Source organism: Thalassophryne amazonica, chromosome 3 (assembly GCF_902500255.1).
Source record: "Thalassophryne amazonica chromosome 3, fThaAma1.1, whole genome shotgun sequence".
Classification (NCBI taxonomy): Eukaryota; Metazoa; Chordata; class Actinopteri; order Batrachoidiformes; family Batrachoididae; genus Thalassophryne; species Thalassophryne amazonica.
In genome coordinates this window covers 76,945,345-76,963,245 of record NC_047105.1, presented here as the reverse complement: position 1 = coordinate 76,963,245, position 17,901 = coordinate 76,945,345, and the positions used below count along the sequence as shown (strand labels likewise).

At 43.9% G+C, this 17,901-nt stretch overlaps 1 protein-coding gene and 1 long non-coding RNA gene across 3 annotated transcripts in view; one reads left to right on the top strand and one right to left on the bottom strand.

Moving 5' to 3' along the window:
* Nucleotides 1-17,901, bottom strand: part of dgkab (diacylglycerol kinase, alpha b) — a 44,338-nt gene that overhangs the window by 14,407 nt on the left and 12,030 nt on the right. For both annotated transcript variants that reach the window (XM_034166869.1, XM_034166870.1), the window contains 11 exons: nt 16,509-16,625; nt 16,269-16,386; nt 14,476-14,564; nt 12,994-13,104; nt 11,871-11,969; nt 11,735-11,785; nt 6,443-6,516; nt 6,118-6,192; nt 5,950-6,035; nt 5,782-5,871; nt 3,317-3,477 (listed from right to left, as the gene is read on the bottom strand). In XM_034166869.1, coding sequence (XP_034022760.1) covers nt 3,317-3,477; nt 5,782-5,871; nt 5,950-6,035; nt 6,118-6,192; nt 6,443-6,516; nt 11,735-11,785; nt 11,871-11,969; nt 12,994-13,104; nt 14,476-14,564; nt 16,269-16,386; nt 16,509-16,625 — 1,071 coding nt within the window. The remainder of the gene's footprint in view (nt 1-3,316; nt 3,478-5,781; nt 5,872-5,949; nt 6,036-6,117; nt 6,193-6,442; nt 6,517-11,734; nt 11,786-11,870; nt 11,970-12,993; nt 13,105-14,475; nt 14,565-16,268; nt 16,387-16,508; nt 16,626-17,901) is intronic.
* Nucleotides 3,243-17,076, top strand: LOC117507103. Its single transcript, XR_004559621.1, has 4 exons — nt 3,243-3,268; nt 7,780-7,784; nt 14,220-14,229; nt 16,925-17,076. It is a non-coding gene; the product is annotated as an uncharacterized LOC117507103 (long non-coding RNA).

Genomic DNA, 17,901 nt, shown 5'->3' with positions numbered 1-17,901 from the left:
ACATAAAATATAATGATATGAAAAGTATGGTCATGATTGCTAGAACGAATGATGACAAACATTTGGTTTTTCCTGATTTTACTCTGGCAGGTCTTGTACTGAATGTATGTAATCAGGTGAGGTATCTTGGTCATGTGATCACAGATACGCTGTGTGATGATGAGGATATTTTTCATCAGTGTCGTACGCTATATGTCAGAGCAAACACATTAGTTCGAAAATTTGGCTACTGCTCCAACGAAGTGAAGCTGGCTTTATTTAAAGCATTTTGTACACCTTTGTACAATGCACATCTGTGGATAAACTATAAGAAAGCGAGCCTTCAGAGACTACAAGTGGCTTATAATGACTCTTTGCGAATTCTACTAAAAAGGCCCCAATGGACCAATGCCACTGAAATGTTTGTGACGGCACGTGTGAACACTCTTCAAGCCATTTCAAGAACGATGACGTTAAGGTTCATCTCTCGTTTAAATAATTCTGATAATAAGATTGTTCTTAAACTGATTAATATTTCCTACAGTGCCACACGGTATACGTCACAGATTTGGAAACACTGGTATTAGTGTCCCTATTTTATTTATTTATATATTTTTTCTTTGTTGTTGTTGTATGTATGGTGTTTTGTTTCTTGTATCTGGACCTTGAGTCTGTAATAAAGTTTATCTATCTATAACATTCAAAGTGCATTTAAAGTATTGGAGATGCATTCTCTTTGGATTGTTCGATGTTCAAACCATATTCGGCGGCCATTCTGGGAGCGTTCTGACTGCATTTGAGGTGAATTCATACAGCATTCGAGGCACCTTCCAACCAGACTTCAGGTGGTATTCGGGCAGCAATCGAACTGCACTCGTACAGCATTTGGAGTGCACTCTTAATATTCCTACTGCATTCTGCCAGCATTCTGGGTATTTCTACTGTGTTCCAACTACATTTGAACTGCATTCGAAGGCTGATACACAGCATGTGCAAGAATCATTCTAGGCAGGTTCGGAGCACATTCCAAAGCCCGTCACACATAACAAGAATGTGCAGGAACCAGGCCGAAACGGCAAATACTACCATCATCAGACGCAGTCGGGAGGGAACGAGGCGTGGTCAGCACTGTCAGAACGCAGCCAGATTACCTCATCCACACCTGCACAATGGCATCCAAAGAGTATGCAGACAACAGTTTATATGACACAGACTGCTGTCAGACGGCCATAAAAGGCGCTGAAGACTGCCCGATGTCCAAACGTCTGGATGGTAAACATGGGACCACAGTGCATGAGTGCGTAGCGCATGTGGGGCTGAAATGATCACTCAGCTGTGTGTGTGTGTGTGTTCATAACAGCTACATGAGCCACGAAGTGTGCGCACAGGGTGCACATGTGTGCATGCCACTGGACACCTTTGCTGAAAGTTTGCTGGCAGTGGGCCAAGCAGTCACACCATGTGTCAGAGCCTTTCCAGTGAATTTTAATTTATTTTTACTTTTTTGGCCACTTCAGGAGCACAAGACAACTCTGTACACCGTGATGTCAGTTGGATTGTCACATGGGATTTAATTTTTGCTATGGTTATTTGCAGCACACAGTAGCCAGGTGAGAGGCTTTTCACCACAGTCTGTGGTTTGGTTCCTGTGGGCTCTGCACTGTGAAACGATCATGGTTCCATGCTGGAGGTGAGTTTCATGTTTAATAATGTTTGTCACAGCCCGGCGATACAGTTCCACATCACACCTCCTACAGAGTTTAGCTGGTGATCAAGTAATAATATGTATATTACAGTGGTGAGATCCATTCAGCTCTGTGCCTGACGTGCGCTATGACGCATTACTGCGCATGACACCATTGAGAGGTGCAGCAGCACATGGTGCTTTCGGTTTGATAGTTCACTGTTTACATTCACTGTACATGATGAATGTGTGCCACATCCATGTTATTACATATTAACATTTCCTTTGCCCTTCCTGGCTGGGGCCCAGTGTGGGTGGATATCCCACAAGATGCCGGAAGGCTTTGCTGTGATCACAGAGCTCAACCAACCGCGATTTCAGATGCTGTTTTGATGCCGTCAGAATATGCAGACTGATCGGATGATGCAAAAACTGCACATAGACCAAGAGTGTTTTGAGCATGTGCAACACATTTGGGACAACTAAGCGATTGGGACCAAATATGTAGACTGCTCATAGACTTCCACCCGTTGGTCTTCAGACCGCACCTCAATATTTCCAGATTGTGGCCGGATGTGTCATTCTGACACCATTCGGCCTCAATCTGCATGTGTGTGATGGGGGTATATGTATTCGAGCAGCATTCATACAAAGCTGTAAGAATATCTGTCTGTTTGAAATTCCCACCCGAATGTGTCACAAGTTTTTGATATTTTTTTCCATTTCGTCCGATTCTGCTTGATTCCTGCTAATTTCAAATAAGTGTGACAGACTGGCGTCTGTCCAGGGTGTACCTCGCCTCGCGCTTTATGATTGCTGGGCTTTAATTGGTAATTGTGTTGTGTGGGCCGCCAAAGAGGAGGTACTGCTGGCCCACTACCACAGGGCGCAGTGGCCTGGTTGGATCACCAGGTGCACCTTGTCAGCTGTCAGTCATCAACACCCATCATCTCATTCATAAAAGCCTGGGAAGGACACCAAAACTCTGCCGAGTTATCTGCTTATCTTTCAGGTAAACTTCTCAGCCGTTTTTGTGCCGTACGCACATATTTTGCTTCTGAACTCTTTGCAGTCGTAACCTTCTGTATAATTGCAGCTTGGAGCTGGTTTTGTGGAAGTTTGGAGGAGCTGGCGTTTCCACTCCTCACTTTCCTAATCTCTAAGTATTACATTAGGCACTGCACATACTCAGTTTTCCTGCTCTCTGGGAGTGGAGGATTTTCCCTCAGGAAGGAACTGTGTTTTTGCTGACTGTTTGCTGGGCGCACACACACCCACCTTAACCTGTGTTTGTTCCTGCCAGCAGTACCGGATCTGACAGCTGGAGCGGTGGCCACCTGGGGATTCGGGACTTGGCGGCTCTGGTGTGTTGGAGGTGGAACTTCGTGGGTCCCGGCTCTTCTCTGGATAGGCGTCTCCTACCCTCGGGCCTGCCCACGCGTCACCGTTTTGAATTGACTGACTAAAGCATATTTGAGTGTTTGTGCACATTTGCAAAATAAATTATTTATTTAGAAACTCTATTGACCGTTCATTCATGACCCCTGGCATGGATCCGTGCATTCACTTTCCCCAACAAATTGGACTAAGCAGTTGAAGATGAGTGTGTGTGTGTGTGTGTGTGTGTGCTCTCCGGGTAATGTTGTGACTCACCACACCAACAGAGAAGTAGTTGTTGATAATCTCATAGGGCACGGGGTCTCCCACCTCCTGGGGGTCATCTGGTATCACCTTTATGCTCCAGCGGTCCAAGGGCTTCAACTCACTAGCTTCAATTTCCTTCAGGATATTCCTGAGGTCAGCCCCCTCATACCCTTCCAAGTGAAAACAAAAGAAAAAGCATATAAAACAGCACTGACATCGCAATGCTTCTTTTTAACCCTCCGGAGTCTTGGCTATTTTGGGGCATTTTTTTTGGGGGGGGGGGATTCCTCCACTCCTCTTTCCATGACAAAAACTCCTGTAACAGTGGAATGTGCTGTTCATTTTTAAACTGGACGCTGTCTTGATGTATGTCGTCTGACTAGCACAGGAACTGCGGAAGACGTGGACATCAGCACTTTTTCGGCACATTGAGACAGACGTGCGGAGGAATTCCGTGCGTCGCGGCAGAGCCGCATGGCGCAAAGCAACGCCGTGATGAAGCCTCACAGGACATGTTGGGGCATGTCCAGCTCATGCTCAATTTCTCGGATATTCACACGACTGAAAAGCAACCGGAAGCCGTCTGAAAGCCACCTGAAAGCTGTCCTGAGAGACCAACACGGAGGTGGTTTTGTCCCGCGCAATGAGCGGCACGGTGGCGCATTCATCCGCTTCTTTTTCCGTGAAAAAAACTCCTGTAACAGTGGAATGTGCCGAAAAAGTGCTGATGTCCACGCCTTCTGCCTTTTTGTGAAAGTCAGATGATGTCCCAGATCAACAAAGCCTTCACGTTGGAAATGATCTGTTTGTTTCAGAGGGGTTTGAGCCTGTCGATCGGCGCTCGGAGCGCGCCGCGCTCTCAGACGCTGTGGGCGATCTTTAAACCGGCTGGAGCACTCCTTAATCTGTGTAATCCCCATAAAATCATCCCTGAAAGCCATATTAATTTTCCAAATGGTGTCCACCTGGAGGTCTCTCACAGTTTCAGGAAAAAACTGATGCAGCAAAGCTCCAAATCATTCCGCCATTTCCTTAACGATGAGAGGGGTGGACCAGTGCTCACTCAAAGCCTGCTCACAGGCGAATGACGCAACGGACAGGCGTGAAAAAACTCACGCATGTGCATGAAGGTTCAAGCTTGGCTGATGCAATCACACATGATTCAAATCCATATGGTTTTTGAAAAAAATAAAAAGGTCCGATACTTTTCTCACAGACCTCGTATTCCACCTCAATATCCAATATTTCTTGTTTTTGTCGCATTTTTATTGGTATTGGTACAGACTGTCCTGACTGTGTTAGTGGCCAAAAAGAAAAAAACAACAACAGCAAAAGGTGTTTTGGACTTTGGGGGGGGGGGAAGTCTCCACCTGAACTCCTGTGTTCTCCGCCCCGGAGCCTGCTCACTGCTGGGGCAGTGTGTGTCTCCACCCTGCTCTGCTCCACGACTCGCAGGCGGTCCAATCCAATGAGCTGATCTGTGCGCACAGATCAGTGAATCCACCTGCTCTTGTTCGTCCAGACCAGAATAATAAAGTCCACTTCATCATCAGATTGATTACGCTGTGGTTCAGCCTCTGATGGCGTGCTCCGTAGCTCGATTGTTTTCATGCAGTTCAAAAAAAAAAAAAAAGAGTGAGACTTTACGCACTGTTCCAAAATGCCTGATTATTTTGACACACTAAATAAATATAAATAAAATAAAAACCTACACCACACACTAACTACACACGCTAAAACACTCCACCAAACACACTAAAACACATTCCAAGCATGGCAAATATCACACAACTTTCAAATCTGACAGCTTTCTGATTCTGCTCCGCACAAACCCACAATTTCCCTTCGCTCAGCAACCAAATTACGTGGATTGGGGATCACTGTTTATTTGGTAATACATTTTACACCAGTAATAAAGAACAATTTGTGTTTTTTTTTTTACTTGTTTGCTGTCGCAGAGAGAGAGAGAATCGGAAGAAAGTCCCATTCGCAAAACGCGCACACACACACACACACACCCCCACATGGGGTTCGTGCAATGTCATCAAACCCACGTGGAGTTGGTGAATGTGATTGGTTAGCTTCTGTTTTTTCCACCAATGGTAACACCCCTTTCTCCTGCTGCAGTTGAGGGAGTCCTGTTTCATTCCAGCCCTCTCGTTCTTCCAGCTGAAAGGAGGAAATGAATCGTTTTGCTGCCGCTGTCTGCAAAAGGCGCAGTGAATATGAGAGTATTATCCCCCCAAAAAACTTGTGTAAATTATTCATCAAAATTCAAGTTATACTTGGCCTATTAACAAAATTTAAAAAAGTGGTTTGGAGGTTGAAGTCTCCACATTCAACACACATTCAAACAGCCCCTCAGAGTGAAGCCGATTGTGTGCTATGTCCGCTAAATTAGGACATGTGACTTTTGACGCGAGGGTGCGTCATTTGACTCCAGAGGGTTAAAGTTAATTGGATGGTGGTCTAACCTCCTCCCCAACGTAGGCAGCGAGCCAGATCATTCCCGGTTCCCAGAGGCAGGATTGCTACTCGAGGACACACCTGGAGTGTTGCTTTGTCTGAAATCACAGGTATATCTGTCAGCCTTACAGACAGCAATCTCAGTCATCTCTTATACCAAAGAGAAGCTACAGTACCTATAGCATCCAAGATCCATCCAACTGTGCCATCTCCTCCGCATGCCAAAATTCTGTACTTCTGCAGACTGCGAAAGAAACGTAGTCTGAAAAACAACAAACACAGTCTTTAAAAAAACAGCAGCAGCAATCCTAAAGTCAAATTTCAAGTTGAAATGTTTATTGTACCCTGGGGCAGGACCTCCATTAGAGAGGTTGTACACTTGACGTGGATTCAAAAGGTAGTGAAATTTCCTGAGAATTCTGCAACAAACAGAAACATACAGTCAGGTTTTTTTGTTTGTAGGAATGAATGGATATCTGACTGCATTATGTTACCCTGGGAGAGACTGGCAAGCTGTCGAGCGTGTAACCTTTGACACAGTGCATGCTGGAATATGGTTCAGCCAAAGCTGTATGTTGTTGAGGGTCTGGTGATGGATGCCAGGTCATTGATAAAAATGGATGCAATGTGCAATCATACTCTGTCATGAATAATTTGTCCAGCACTTACTTTTCACCTTGCTTTCCACCACTTTTAGGGTTTACAAAAACCAGCAGAGGTTGGGCATCTTTAAGCGAAACAATCTAAGAAAAATATACATAATGATAAGATAAGAAAGCCTTTATTCATCCTTCAATGGGGAAATTTCAGTGTCTCATCGCAGCATAGAACAGCAGGAATAGACAGAAGGGCATGGAATAAAACAAGCAAGTATCTCTTAAAAAACAAGAACTAAAAAAAGCACTGAGTGCCGGGTAACGCTAAGGCTACCATTGTTCAGTTCAATGCTGCACTGCCGGATGATATACACTGTCAGGATGTGAAAGTGATCAGATAAAGTGACTTCAACGTGAAATGTACGATAAGTTACTCTGATATTTACAATATGGACAGGTTAAAATATAGTAGGTAAAGTGACTTGGGTTTGCACCATACGTTAAATTATTGCACCTAATAAATACAGCAGGTAATGACATGATTATTGTCCTGGTTGCTCTGGTTACCACAGTACTAGCATTGTTCACTGTACAGTCTTACAGCAGCCGGGAGAAACGATCTGCGGAATCTCTCCCTCACACAGCGAGGGTGGATGAGTCTGTCACTGAAACTGCTCTCTAGAGCAGACAGAATGTCCTGCAGGGGTTGACACTCGTGGTCCAGCATAGATGTAAGTTTAGCCAGGACCCTCCTGTCCCCCACCTCCTGCACAGAGTCCAGAGGACAGAGCAGGATTTCCTGATGATCTTATCCAGTCTTATCCTGTCCCTCTCTGCGATATTGCTGCTCCAGCAGACCACACCGTACAGGATGGCTGAAGCCACCACAGAGTCACAGAAGATCCTCAGGAGTGGCCCCTCACTCCAAAAGACCTCAGTCTCCTCAGGAGGTAGAGGCGGCTCTGATCCTTCCTGTAAAGTGCGTCTGTGTTGTGAGTCCAGTCCAGTTTGTTGTTCAGATGAACACCCAGGTACACATCAACTTATAGACAGTTGTCGGCCAAAAATATATTTTACTGTGGAACAATGTGTGAGCATGTGATAATGGGATGCTTTGTACTCATACCAAACATAGAGCTTTCGGATTATTTGAAGACTATTTTGAATGTCACATTTTCACCTTGCATATTAAAAATAAAAATAAAAAAGTCACGCTGTGTTTATGTTATGCATGTTGTATAATATACGAGGTCTATTTGAAAAGCATCCAACCTTATTATTTTTTTCAAAAACCATATGGATTTGAATCACGTGTGATTGTGTCAGACAAGCTTGAACCCTCGTACGCATGCGTGAGTTTTTTCACGCCTGTCGGTTGCGTCATTCGCCTGTGAGCAGGCTTTGAGTGAGGAGTGGTCCAGCCCCCTCGTCAGATTTTCATTGTCAGGAAATGGAGGAATGATTTGGGCTTTTTTTTCCATCAGAATCTTTTCAGAAACTGTTAGAGACTGGCAGCTGGAAACCATTAGAAAAATTTATCTGGCTTTCGGTGAAAATGTTATGGGCTTGGTAGAGAATAAGGAGTGTTACTGTCGCTTTAAGGACGGCCCCCAGTGACTGGTGGCGCGCCGCGCTCCAAAGCCGCCATCGACAGGCTGAACGACCATTTCATTTCTAAACGGATGGCTGTCTGGATCTGTGACCATCGTGTGCCATTTCTCTGGTTATCACAAGAGCTGGACATCAACCATTTTCCAGCAGATTTCACTTTTAACAAGAGATTTTGTCATGGAAAGCCAAGCGGAGGCTTTGCGCATCACGATGGATTCGCTACTGGAGCGAGACAAAACCACCCCCGTTTTGGTCTCACAGGACGTCTTTGAGATGGCATTCAGATAGCTGTTGGTGGTTTTTCCAATCGAGTGATTATCCGAGAAATTGTGGATGTGCCTGGACATGCCAGAACATGTCCCGTGAGGCTTCATCACGGCGTTGCTGTGCGCCATGCAGCACCGCCGCGACGCGCAAAGCCTCCGCTCCTCTTTCCATGACAAAAACTCCTGTAACAGTGGAATGTGCCATTCATTTCCAAACTGGATGCTATGTTTTATCTGGGACGTCGTCTGACTAGCACAGGAATTGTGAAAAGACGTGGACATCAGCACTTTTTCGGCACATTGAGACAGACGTGCGGAGGAATTCCGCGCGTCGTGGCGCCGCATGGCATACAGCAATGCCGTGATGAAGCCTCACGGGACATGTTCTGGCATGTCCAGGCACATCCACAATTTCTCGGATAATCACTCGATGGAAAAACCACCGACAGCTGTCTGAACGCCATCTCAAAGCCGTCCTGTGAGACCAAAACGGAGGTGGTTTTGTCTCGCTCCAGTAGCGAATCCATCGTGACGTGCAAAGCCTCCGCTCGGCTTTCCATGACAAAATCTCTTGTTAAAAGTGAAATCTGCCAGAAAATGGTTGATGTCCAGCTCTTGTTATGTGTAGGACGCAGGTGGAGAAGCGGTCCAGCGTCTGACTGAACCCAGCGCTAAATAACCAGAAGCAGTTCCAAAAAGAAACAAATTTATTTTTCGTCCCACTGTGCTATACACAAATACAAAGTAAATGTGTCTGGTGGGGTGAAGAGGCGGCGGGCTCTCCCCGCGCCTCAACGGATCGGAGCCCGAACATTCTGGACTCAGGAGTTCCGCCAACACCCCCCAGGTGGCTTTTCCCGAGACTGTACTCTGCGAAGGAGGAACAGAGGTAAGGTTATTCAGTACTTTTATCAAGAAAAACTATTTAGAGGCACACTTATCAGCAACACGTTCAGGACTGATTTCAGGCTTAATTCAAAAGAACAGCTGCTCACAGCTTGTGGAGGATTATCAATCCGCATGCCACAGCCGCGAGGAGCAAACGAGACGATTCTCTTCAATACTTAATTTTAGCTGCGCACAATGCCACGTTATATTCACAGATAAGCTTATAAGGATAATCACCTCTGACGTGTGCTGACAGCGCTTGCCTCTCACCCTCGTCCTCCTTCACAGACGCAATGTCAGATTCTGGAGCAGCCCTCAGCGTCCTCAAACAGTCGTCACACGGTCGAATTCTCCGGCAATTAAGCCCAGATCACTGGTGGCTTAAATGCAGTTCTTCATCTCTTCATTGGTACCAGCTGAGAGTCCTCAGAACTGCACGTGAATGTCACAGGTGTCATAGATCGTCCTGATTAGAGAATTGCACGTGAGTGCAACAGGTGCAGCAGATCACCGTGACAGAGGTGAGAGACTCTTCTGCAGCACATTCTCCCCAGAGATCAGCCCCAAACCACCTGGGAAGGAAAACAAACACAAAAACCGCAAAACAGTGTCCAGTCAAGCCCCCCAACACACAACAGCTCTTGTGATAACCAGAGAAATGGCACACGATGGTCATGGATCCAGACAGCCATCCGTTTAGAAATGAAATGGTCGTTCAGCCTGTCGATGGCGGCTTCGGAGCGCGGCGCACCCCACAGCCGCTGGGGGCCGTCCTTAAAGCGACAGTAACACTCCTTATTCTCTACCAAGCCCGTAACATTTTCACCGAAAGCCAAATAAATTTTTGTAATGGTTTCCAGCTGCCAGTCTCTAACAGTTTCTGAAAAAATTCTGATGGAAAAAAAAGCCCAAATCATTCCGCCATTTCCTGACAATGAAAATCCGACGAGGGGGCTGGACCACTCCTCACTCAAAGCCTGCTCACAGGCGAATGACGCAACCGACAGGCGTGGAAAAACTCCCGCATGCGCACGAGGGTTCAAGCTTGTCTGACGCAATCACACGTGATTCAAATCCATATGGTTTTTGAAAAAAATAATAAGGTCACTGTTATGTGTCGGACGCAGCTCGGAGAACCGACCAGCGTTTGAAGGACCCAGTATGAAATAAGCAGAGCACGGTACAAAGGCTAACTGAATTTAATACATAACAGTGATGTGATACAAAACAACAAAAGAGTGTGCGGTCTGGCGTGGTGGTGATACGGTGCGCTCCCAGCAGCGCTAACGGTCCGGAGCCAGAAGCCGTTCAGACCTAAGGACCCCGCCGACACCCCCCAGGTGGCCGCAACAAACCGAGTCTGTGAAAGAAGGAACCATTATGTGAGTCCACACTCTACACACAGAGAGACCACTCAAAGGTGTACATAAACAGCAAACACTTCCTGGCTTAATTACTAATCAGCTTCCCAACCTGCAGGCATGGAACATCCAGTTCACAAAACTCCACTGCAGTGGAAGCCGATACATGACTAACGTACAGCTCAATATAATAAGGTGTGAGGGACACCACATTTACTGACTGTATAAACGTTAGTCACAAAATCTAACGTACCTCAGGAAGTGTGCTGACGAGCGTGAGACCTCATCCCCTCCTCTTTCACAGACCGTGCATCAAACCCTGGACGTTCTCTGCATCCACTGATGATGAGATGGCTCCCGAGACGACGATCTCACCCGTCTGGTCACAAGGTCGAGTCTCTGGCAAATACACACTGTATACTCCAGTCTTAAATGCCACCATGTTCCAATCCATATAGATGCACCACAGCTGTGAGTCCTGACGAGCCGCAGGTGATCAGGGTGAGGTCCTGATAACCTCAGCAACACAGCCACTCAGTCCCAAATGCAAGCCACCTGGAAGGAAAAACAAAAGACAGAAACAAAAAGGCAGCCAGGCCCCCCAGCCATACAACAGTCAGATACTTTTCTAATAGACCTCGTATTTTTTCAGTTCTTTAGCCAAAATAAGAACATTTTAGACATATTTTATATACCTAGAAAGAAAGAAAACTTGTACGTATGAATTATACCTATTCATTGGAAAAAAAGGTAGACATGACCCTGCTAAAAAGCAGTATATGAATAGGTCTGTGCCCTCCATCTGATCAACACAATAAATAAAAAGCAAGAAATGCTATAATCTCATTTTCACATGCATGATGGAAAATAGGAGCATGTGTAAGTGATGTTACATTTAGCGTGAAATGACCTTGTTTATTTGTTTCTTTCATTTCTGAAGCCCAAGTCTGGTGGTCACAAAGGCCACCACTTCTTGTTCATCCATATATTATATTGAGCAGAATTTTCTTTTTTATGGCTTTGATGCATATTAAATATGCACAGCACTGCAGTTCTCCATCGTTTCATATAATTACACTTTAACTACTCAAACCTACAGGCTGTAAATACGTGGGTAAAGTCCTTATATCCCATTTTAAACTTGAAAATGCAAATAAAAGGTTGCTCTAATGTGGAAGACAGTCATCCACACAGAAAAAGTACATGGGTGTAAATTTGTAAAAGTTAGGATCTCCAAACCTGCAAGTTGAGACCATCGGGCATAACATTTAACAGGTTGGGGTCGTCCTCCTGAACGAAACAGACTATCAATGAGTAACCCAACAAAACAAGTCACTGTGGTGTTATTTGTGAGAAAAGAGGTTGTTATTTCTACCTTTGACACAGCATAAATGGCCCAAGGAGGAAGTATATGATTCTTCAGCGGCCCACAATTGCAAGATGGCAATCCTGAAGGGATGCAATCATCGTGACGCTTAAAGAGATCCACAGACGACAAGCTGAAGTCACCAAAAGAAATCAAACCATTCTCTATTACAAATTATATAACAGCTGAGTGAATCCTTGTCATTTGATTGGTGCTTTGTATGTCACGTGACTTGGATTATTCGTCCCATTTGTGTTGCATTGCACTTAGAGTGCAGTTTGGTTCCATTTAGAGTGCAAATTTGATTTCTTATGTTTGGTACCATTGCACTCTGCATACACACTTACACACATGCGCACACAACGTGCACGTGCACACACATACACACGCACACAACGTGCATGCACACACACAAAACAAATCCACTGCACTGTAAGCCGTTTGACATGATTTTTTTCACTGCACTGAGGAAATAGTCTTTTTTAGTACTACAACAACAACAACGCACACATATGCTACAGCATTAATCCATAAGTACATCAATTGAACACACCCTTTTCATTACTTGACATTTCTAAAGCTCATCTGCATGCTCGTCACCCTCATCGGGGTCTCGACTTCCCACTTGTGTGAGCGCACACTGCGCGCACGCTCACACAAGCCGGGCAGTGTTTCGCTTTAAAACAAACACAGCGAAGTTTGTTTTGCTGATGGACAACGATTTGGAGCATGGCATGGCGGACTCCATCATCAGAATTATTTTTGGACTCCTATTTAAAGTTTGCGTTGGATTGTTGATGTCAAAGCAGCAGTGACACACCAAAGCTGGATTAATTACTGATGTGATTTTGTTTGCTGCACTGAGGAGGTTCCAAAATGTAGGTCCCTTTACTGTTTGTAAATTAATATAATATAAAATGACAAGGATCTACTTTAGCCGTTATAAAAACAAATATTTAATGTTTTTACATCCTTTCAATGGAATGAATATTTAAGTCAGAGACAGCTGGAACACACCATGATGCCTCGTTGAATGGTATGTTCCATCTTTCACCTCATAAAATATTCGTACCATTGAACTCAGAAACATTCATTATTTATATATTCACACACAAACTCACACAGCCCTCACCATCTCATGGCACCACACGCAGCGTTTCCCTGCTAAAGTTTTGATTTTCTTCTGGCACACGTGACACTTGGTGGCATTACAGTTCACTCTGATCCAGTCATGAGCTGGTACCTGAAATAAAGAAATGAAAATAAAGCTGTGAAGTTCTGGTCATTTATCCCATTTCAAATGTTCTGGGCAGCTTCATTTAAGCTGCATCATAATGTAGATTACTGCAGTGCAAAATCCTCACTCTATGCTGTCCTTCAAACAGACAAACTTCAGAAAGCAACCCTGAATGAGTGCAGGGAGGAAACCATTATTATTTGTCTCAAAGCAGCTCAGCAGAGGCCGCACCCTGCCCCAAAGCAGCTGTGGACGCTTTGGAGGAATAGTGACAGAACAAAACAGCTCCAAAGCACACTGAGGAGCACCCCCCACTGCCCCCAACCCAAATTCAATTTGATTCATCACACACAGGATGTAAGAACCAGTGTGATTGGTTGCCATGAAACAACATAGGAGAGAGTGAACTATCAAACTGTCACTAGTGCAAAATGAGGACATTTAACAGATGCAATCTGCAACTGTACTTATTCCTGGCTAATGCTCCAAAGTGTCCCCTGACATTAATGTGTTTACTTTTTGGTTTTAGGATTAAAAAATAAAAATAGAAACCTGACATAAATATACTCTTCTTAAAAGGGAGGTTTGACATTTTTCAAATGCTGCTTTGTTTTTAAAAGTTGTGGGATTCATCTTTACAGGAAAAAAACTAATTTAATTGGTGCAATACTGATTTAAAAAGCGAACAGCGTTTGTAAGACTGATGCCCCCATTGGAAATCATCTTGTAATGATTCACTGGCAAGTAGGGCTGCCAGACAACTGTGAGGCTAGGGTAAGTAGCTAACTGTATAATCTGTCATTTTAAAAAGTTTCTTTCCATTTACGGAGGCAAACATGCACATTTTCTTCCATAGGGATCCTCTCCATGCTACTAGACACTTTTAATTACATGTTTTCCAATTCAGTGGTGACAATAAGTAGTTTACTAGGTGTTTTTAAACTCATTTCAAGCCATAGCTCTACAGATGATTATCCACTGACTGTATTTGTTTTCTAAATTATAGTGCACCAATTAAATTGATTTTTGTCCCGTGCAATATGATGAACCCCACACTCTAAAACATGCTGCTGCATTTAGTTATGTCCACTCAACTTAGTTCAACATCCAAAACTTGTAAGAGCTCTTTATGTTAAAGAGAGGTAGCAAGTGGACATAACTAAATGTAGCTGCAATGTTTTAGAGTGCACGGCTTCTAAGAAAAAAGTCCAGGATGAAAATTACTGAACTTTCCCTTTAATGTATATCATTTGAAGTTGACCTGAATGCACATGCCTTTAAATTAAAATGACTTTCCAAATGTAGCTGTCAATGTAAAACAGCAGAGGTAAAGCTAAAGAAAAGAATTGGAACTGGAGGGAGTGTTGAGCTCCTTACACCCAAGTTCTTCTTAGACTTGACAAAGGTGCGAGCGCAGGGTTCCCGGCTCTTGTTGGCGCACTGACTGTGAACTGTGTACTTGCAACCTAAGGAAAGAAAAATATTTCAGAGATGACAAAAATTCTCTGTCATAACATCTACACTGAACAAAAATATAAACACAGCAGTTTTGTTTTTGCTCCCATGTTTCATGAGCTGAACTCAAAGATTTAAAACATTTTCTGTATACACAAAAGACCTATTTCTCTCAAATATTGTTCACAAATCTGTCTAAATCTATGTTAGTGAGCACTTCTCCTTTGCTGAGATAATCCATACCACCTCACAGGTGTGGCATATCAAGATGCTGATTAGACAGCATGATTATTGAACAGGTGTGCCTTAGGCTGGCCACAATAAAAGGCCGCTCTGAAATGTGCAGTTTTGCTTTATTGTGGGGGTCTGGGGGAGTCAGAAAACCAGTGAGTATCTATTGTGACCATTTGCCGCACACAGTGCAACACATCTCCTTCTCATAGAGTTGATCAGGTTGTCAATTGTGGCCTGTAGAATGTGCAAAGTTGCTGGTTATTGACAAGAACTGGAGCACCCTGTTGTATACGCCAGATTCAGAGCATTCCAAACCTGCTCAATGGGTGACATGTCCAGTGAGTATGCTGGCTATGCAAGAACTGGGATGTATTCAGCTTCCAGAAACTGTGGACAGATCCTTGCAACATGAGGCCATGCAATATCATCACGACCGACTCCTCATGTTTGAGGAGTCGGTCGTGATTGAATGGCACATCAGTGGGCCTCAGGATCTCATTACAGTATCTCTGTGCATTCTCTCATCTCTGTGCAATATGGCCATAATATGTCACAATATGTCCATACGCCTGTCTATACCATAACCCCACCGCCACCATGGGCCACCCAAACTACAACGTTGACGTCAGTAAACCACTCTCTCACACGACGCCACACACTCTGTCTGCCATCTGCCTTGAACAGTCACAACCGGGATTCATCCATGAAGAGAACACCTCTCCAAAGTGCCAGATGCCATCAAATGTGAGCATTTGCCCACTCAGGTCAGTTACGACGACGAACTGCTGTCAGGTCAAGACCCCAATGAGGGCGACGAGCATGCAGATGAGCTTTAGAAGTGTCAAGTAACGAAAAGGCTGTGTTCACTTGATGTACTTATGGATTAATGCTGTAGCATGTGTGCTTTGTTGTTTTCTTCTAAATGAACACATAAATAAGTAGTTGCAGCTGCTTGCTTTGGATGAACAAGATGTAAAATTCCTCAGATGATTGTATTTCTATTTGTAGTGTCAACTCTGTAACAGCACTGCAGACATCTTTGCAAAAACTGTAACATCGGCAATTTCACTGATATATAAATATGCAGTCATATTGTATACAAAAGTAAATGATTTCTTCAAAGTAATTAAATAGCATGAATAATATTACAGTTTGATCAGTCATGACCAAAGAAGGACATGATTGTAGTTGTTATGACATCAAGTCCAATAAATTGGTGCACTGACTTCCTGCATGAGCAAAAATAAATAAACCCAACCCAACCTTGGGTCCAAATCATTTTGTCTAATTGGACCACATAATTTGAGTCATGAACACAACATAATATTCAGCAACATTTGGAATTCTCAAATCTGAGTCCAATGTCTGCACTTAAAAATGCATCAAAACAACCAAGAAAATAAATGAAGTGGAACAGGTTGGACTCTGATTTGTACTGTGAGGTGCAGGTTTGACCCCTGCTGGTGAAAATGAGCTCTTACAGGTGCAGGAGAGTCCCTGCTTCCTGAGACCAAGCAGCATGTTCTGACACACACTGCAGTAGGTCAGCTTCTTGAAATTTTTCATCCTCCAGATATGTTGCCCATCTCGTGCTGTCATCTGTGGGTGGGGCAAAGTCAGGCCATTAACAGAAGGAGGGCCATGCATGAAGGAAACCATGATTTCATGTCAAATAGGACACAGGATGTCTTATAAGTGCAGTCTAGTGCTTGACCTCTCACCTTTAGTCCTAGCAGGACAAGTAAAGGCACATTGTCCATGCCTCCTTTGACCCACTCCTCCAGTGTGACAGTACCGCTGTTGTCCACATCGATCACTGTCATCATGTCCTTCAGAACCTGTCCAACCACAAAAAAGAACATTTACCTGTGACTCAGTGCACAATTATAATAATAATAAACCTTTATTTAACCAGATAAAAGCCTAATGAGATCGAAACCTCTTTTACAAGGGTGACCTGGCCCAAAAAGGCAATTAATCTGCTTGTGACATGATCCCCCTCTAATTTAACCATTTGATCATTTCATTGAATTTTCAATCATATGGTCCATTTGTGCTCTAAATTAGTTTGCTGCAAATTTACACTTTACATATGAAGCTTCTTTATAGAACAAATTCAAAATCTTATCTGCTACAGCATATACCGTATTTTTCGGGCTATAAGTCACACTTTTTTACATGTTTTGGCCGGGGGTGCGACCTATACTCCAGAGCGACTTATAAATGAAAAATATACCGGTAGATTCTCAGTTAATTTACCGTAATAAAACAATTTTACATGACAGAGTCGCTCTATGTTTTAAGATGGCCACCGGAAACGGAAATGCAATGCATCATGGGCACTGTAGTATGGCAGCTGCTCTATAGGTCACGCTGGTCATGATAACTAATCAGAGAACAGAACATTGGATGCGTATTCCTCACCTCACCCAGACAATGATTGTGAAACAGCGTGTGAAGCAGACGAACACGGTGCTTGCTGTTATTCCGGGAGGGCTAAAAAAACAGCTTCAACCCTTGGATATCAGTGTGAGCAAAGTGTTTAAGTTGACGCTGAGAGCTGCGTGGGAGCACTGGGTGAGCGACGGCAGAGGATTAGCGTCTGCACTTGGAAGGAGCAGGCGTCGATACCACGGGGAGGTCATTAGCTGCGCAGGTAGGTGCTGCACGAACATCGGTAGCTGACACCTGATGTGTACTATGGTCCACAGCAGGTAATACTGTATGTTAGAAAAGAACCGTTCAGCGATGGTGCGGGTTATGGTTTGGCTCGCAATGTGGTCCGCAAAATACAAACATATCCGTAGGTAAAATGCAGCTCACGAGAGGGCACTCAAGGCTTGTGTGACTGTTCCTGCGACTTCTGACTACCATAGAAAAATAAAAATGTCAACATTACTGATAAATTAACAAGACAACGGAGAAGGCCCGAAAAAATGCCACCAAAAAGAAAATCATACTCTGCACATTATAAGTTACGACTGGTGAAATATGCACCCGAAAACGGTAGGTGTCACAATATTATCATCTGAACTTTTCACGTTAACATACCTGTATGTCCATGCAACTTATAGTGTATATATATATATATATATATATATATATATATATATA